The sequence below is a fragment of the Columba livia genome, chromosome 3 (genome assembly GCF_036013475.1).
Source record: "Columba livia isolate bColLiv1 breed racing homer chromosome 3, bColLiv1.pat.W.v2, whole genome shotgun sequence".
In the NCBI taxonomy this organism is placed as follows: domain Eukaryota; kingdom Metazoa; phylum Chordata; class Aves; order Columbiformes; family Columbidae; genus Columba; species Columba livia.
The window spans coordinates 81,491,208-81,496,306 of NC_088604.1; the positions used below are offsets into that span (position 1 = coordinate 81,491,208).

General features: G+C 49.0%; 1 protein-coding gene across 1 annotated transcript; it reads left to right on the plus strand.

Annotated features, from left to right (window-relative positions):
* Positions 1-2,144: 2,144 nt before the first annotated feature.
* Positions 2,145-4,170, plus strand: PIGM (phosphatidylinositol glycan anchor biosynthesis class M). The gene has a single exon (XM_013369075.3). The coding sequence runs from the start codon at positions 2,264-2,266 to the stop codon at positions 3,518-3,520; it is 1,257 nt and encodes a 418-aa protein (XP_013224529.2). The 5' UTR covers positions 2,145-2,263; the 3' UTR covers positions 3,521-4,170.
* The last annotated feature ends 929 nt before the right edge of the window (positions 4,171-5,099 follow it).

Sequence of the window (5,099 nt, forward strand, 5' to 3'; positions counted from 1 at the left end):
GCTTTTCTGTTTTATTAACTTCATGACCCATCAGAATTAAATTACCTACCTTTTTCTCTTTAGAATCCAGATAAACAGTCACTATTTGTCACAAGATTTGTCTGAAAACAGACTGTCAGAAACAACAACAAAACTACATTTGAGAGACCTGCAAATTCCTAAGTTTAATAAATAAACTAGTATTATTTAACCAATATCATTGAACTTAGACACTTCAGTAAATAAACTGCAATGCATTCTGTTCTGAAAATGAACAGTTTCCTCAAAGGATATGATAAGGAAATGATAAGATATATTCCACTAAAAAAGGAAACAGAAGAATCCCAAGAAAGCCTGGGAGAAAGCAGGCAGATGGCAGAAAAGTTCTTTGTGAGCAACAGCCTTCATGAAATAAAAAATTTAGGAGTACCTGCATGCATACTATTGATTAGATTTCTAGTTCCATAGAATATAAAACTATTTCATTCACAGTGATTTTATTAAGTTTCTATCTCCTAGCATTTCCAGAGGATATCTTGGGCACGACAAAGGATAAGGTGATATAACTTTCAATAAAAGTATCCCAGCTATTAAGAGTACAAGATATATAAAAGGAGATAAAATGTTACCAATATTTTCTGTTTGAAAGTAGAACAGTAGTAGTGAGCAATTATCTATGAAAGAGCAACAACCACACTCATGCCCCATCCCCAAAATACCCCAGCCATCAGGTTTGGGGCTAAATGATGTTATGTAGCAAGTTAATGGAGAAGACTCTTGGGCTTTGCTGTTGAAGATGTCCAGTTTCATATATAACATGTAAATATCTGCTGACTTCTACAGACAGAGAAAAAACTGATTCTCCAGGTTAGTTACTATGCCGCTCCCACTGGGCACCTCAGCCTGTGCGCCATCGTACTATTATGCAAAGTAAAACAGTCTTAACAGGTAAAAATGAATAGCTGAGTGCACATGAACAGAAATACATCTTGTCCCCTGAGCAGCCTACCAGTTAGGACACCCTCCAGAGACTCCTGTGCCAAAAGCAAAAAATCTGCTCCCAGTTCTCTGATGAGTGTTCCCAGAACAGAGACAAAGCAGATTCTTTTCTGGAAGCAGTGTGAGCAAGCAACTCCCAAAATGTTCCTGAATGAAACCATTCAGCAAAACGAACACCGTTGTAATTAACTATTAAAGAAGCAACTGCACATTTTTTGACTAATAAAGTGTCTCTGGAAAAAAATCCTACCCAGCTCTAATAAGAAACCCATAATACTGGTAAGTAATAAATACCTGGCTTTCAGTCAGCCACAATTCAAATGTGAGATGCAATCTATAGCAAACATCCAGACAGGAAAATAATTTAAAAGTACAAAAAAACTCCAAATACAGTGGAATTTATGTCTTTATTGTAGATAAGTCTAAACTCTATTTTTCTTGGTACTGTTTCCGATCTAAGTAAATGAGGAATTTACTCTAGAAGGAAGCTTACCTAAGTGCTTTAGAGAGAGCTCATACGTCTAGGCAAAACACAGCCATTTGCAGAAGGTAAATAACAGATGTTATTTTTCCTTCTTCTTACTTTACTATTGCACATGCTGCGTCTCTGCCCACAGAGGCGCACAGATTTGCGCTGCTCCCTGCCCTCGAGAGGGTGAAGGCGCAGAGCAGCCGCGGGGGCAGGGAGGCCCCGCCGCTCTTCCTGCACCCCATGGCAACGGTGTCCGCCGCCCAGCCCGGCTCTCAGCCAGCGCTGCAGGACCGCGCTCACCGCAGCGCGCCGCCGCAACCCGCCGGCACAAACGCGAACCACAGCAGCGCCGCGGCTCAGACGCGGCAAGGGCAGCAGCGCCACACGCTTCCCCCCTCCCGCGGGTGCGCTACCCCGCCCGACCCCGGGCGCGCAAGGGCAGCAGAGCGCGTGGCGCTGCCCTGCCCACGTCTCGCGGCCTTAAGGGACGAGGGACACGGGGGCTCGAAGCCCCTGGTCGCCGGGAAGGGAACCCCGGCCGCCGAAAGGACGCAGCCCCGGCCCGCCCACCAGTGGGGCCACTCGCCCCACCCCGGCCAGGGCAACGGCTTCAGCCCTCACACCACGCACGCACGCACGCACGCACGCGCCGCCGCCGCCCAACAGCCGCCGCGGCCGCGCGCACGCGCGATACCGCCTTTCTCCCCCTTCCCCCGCGCAGAGAGGCGGAAGTCGGGGCTGAGCTCACGCGCGCGCTCGTCCCGCCGCGCGGGGCACGCGGGAGCTGCGCGCGGGGTACGCCGGCCCGCGGGGATGGCGCCGGGACTGCGCGCGGCGCTGTGCGCGGGGCTGCTGGCGAGGCTGGGCCTGGTGCTGTGCGGGCTGCTCCAGGACCGCGCCATGCGCGTGCGGTACACCGACGTCGACTACCGGGTCTTCACCGACGCGGCGCGGCTGGTGACCGAGGGCCGGTCGCCCTACCGGCGGGCCACCTACCGCTACACGCCGCTCCTGGCCTGGCTCCTGACGCCCAACGTCCGCCTCGCCGAGGCCTTCGGGAAGCTGCTCTTCGTGGTGGGGGACCTGGCGGCTGCTGTCGTCGCCTACCGGGCCCTGCGGCGCCGAGGGGCCGCCGCCGGGCAGGCCTGCGGGTGCTGCGCTGCCGCCTGGCTCCTCAACCCGCTGCCCATGGCCGTCTCCAGCCGGGGCAACGCGGAGGCCCTGGTCGCGCTGCTGGTGCTCGCCACCCTGTACTTCGTGGAAGCGGGGAGCGTAGGGAAGGCCGCCATCTGCTACGGGCTGTCTGTGCACATGAAAATATACCCGCTGACCTATGCGCTGCCCATAGCGCTCCACCTGCAGAGCCCGCAGCGCGCTGGAGGAGGGGTGGTGGGCACGGGGCACGGCAAAAAAGCAAAGTTTACATTTGTAGGGTACATCTGGCAGCTTTTTGTAAAGATGCTGAACCGTGACGTGCTGCTTTTTGGAGCAGTTGCTGGATCTGTGATAACTGCTTTAACCGTGGCGTTTTATCACCTCTACGGCTGGGAGTTTCTGGAGCATGCCTACCTCTACCACCTGACCAGGAGAGATATCCGTCATAACTTCTCTCCCTATTTCTACATGTTGTACCTAACTGCAGAGAGCAAATGGAGTTTTGCCCTTGGGCTCGCAGCTTTCCTGCCCCAGCTGCTCTTGCTTCTAGTTGTGTCCATAGCATTTTACAGAGACCTTGCCTTCTGTTGTTTCCTACACACTGTTATTTTTGTGAGTTTTAACAAAGTATGCACATCCCAGTACTTTGTCTGGTATCTCTGCCTTTTGCCCCTTATAATGCCTAGTGTTAAGATGTCTTGGCGCCGTGGTGTACTGCTGCTTGTTCTGTGGTTTGTTGGACAAGGCCTGTGGCTTGCTCCCGCGTACTTTCTGGAATTTAGAGGATATAATACTTTTTTACTTATATGGTTAGCAGGCTTGCTTTTCCTTTTTATTAATAGCTTCATACTCATTCAGATTATTTCACATTATCAAAATGAAGCACAAGTTGCAAAAAAACTCAAACAACGGTAGTAAACAGGCCACAATCCAGAAACAGCACTACTGTCTTTGATAAGGCTTTTCATACCACCAGCACTTTGTTTAATACAGATGTGTGTACATTGTACTGAAGTATGTTGTATGTAAGTGGTATTTTGTCAGGGCCTGTGAGGTCACAGATTGGCCTTAGTTGCCCTGAGGAGCCCCAGTGCCTGCAGGTGTACTGTCACCTATGTGGACCTTGGAGCTGCATTGGAACCTTCTCTCCAGCCCTGTCTCCTGCTGGGACTCCCTGGAGGGACCCTGGACCAGTTCATCACTTGCCATGTCTGGGGCCGTGGGTTGAATCTGTCACCAGCACCCGTCTCCACCTGCCATCTGCAGACACAGTGTGACTGTGCCGTGCTGAGGGAGGTGATGGCCTGTGCCGGGGTCACTCTCAGCTCCATAGCCCCATGTGGAACTGCCCTATGTGGAACATAGGTCCATAACCCCATGTGGAACTGCCCCAGCTTTTGTACCCCTGGCACCCTTTTTCTCCTTGTTCCTTGTTGAAGACAGCGGCTTCTGGGAAAGCACATGAGGTTATAAAGCGATGCTGGAGTTTCAGAGTCTTGTACATTCCAGTAAGCAGGTGGGGTTTTTTGCAAGGGTTAAGCTAATGAATAAATATAAGGCAATCACTTAGTGTGTACACTGGGTTTTATTTTTTCTTTTCACAGTAACATTTTAGCTGTACAGTATTTGTGGCCTGTACCTGGTCTTTGGAGAAACAAGAAAAAAGTGATATTTTCATATAAGTCATTAACTTCTTTGAAGTTGTCATTTATTTTAGAATTCAGATATGCCAACTCATTCAAATACTTATTTTCACCTTTTCAGTGCTGTTTGAATTTTTGAAGGGATTTATTCCCCTTGCCATGGAGGAAGATTTTTCCAAATACCTGTCTTGCATCACAGAGATGTATAGAGCAGAAGTATTTGTATTCCTTGCTGCCATGATCTAAAAAGATGCCACTGCTATAAACTGCAGTTAATTACCAACTAATGTAGATGTTAACAGGAGCAAATGCAAAGAGTCAAAGTACAGCTAGAATGGCACCTGTGTCCCAAAAGCATGAGTTTATACCAAAAAGTAATGGGAAATGTAGTTTCTCGGTACTTCAGTATCTCTACTGTTAAAAATAAAGTGAATGCCATTGAGGGAATGGAGCAATTGCCAGAAACTTTTAAAATAGGAAGCTTTGCAGCCTGTCAAAATTAGGTATTTATTCCCAGATGAGACACAAGAGGATGTGCAATTGAGTGTCAGGTGGCAGTGGGAGGGGTTGACAGCCATTTTGGAGTCAACACTCTCCTCAAGAATATCCTATGGGACATCTGGTCTACACAGCCCTTGACATGGGTGGAAACTGATGTATTTTTTAATAAAATCTCAAGTTTAGATAGGCTATGCTAAATGTAAGAATTTTCATGTTTGCCTCAGCCTCTAGTTACATTCTATGGGAAAGTGAAGCCCTTGGTGTGTAACGTGGAGCAGAGCTTCAAGGCAAAATAACTTCAGCCACTCAGTGGGATTCCCAGTGATGTTAGCGGGGAAGGATGTGGCCAA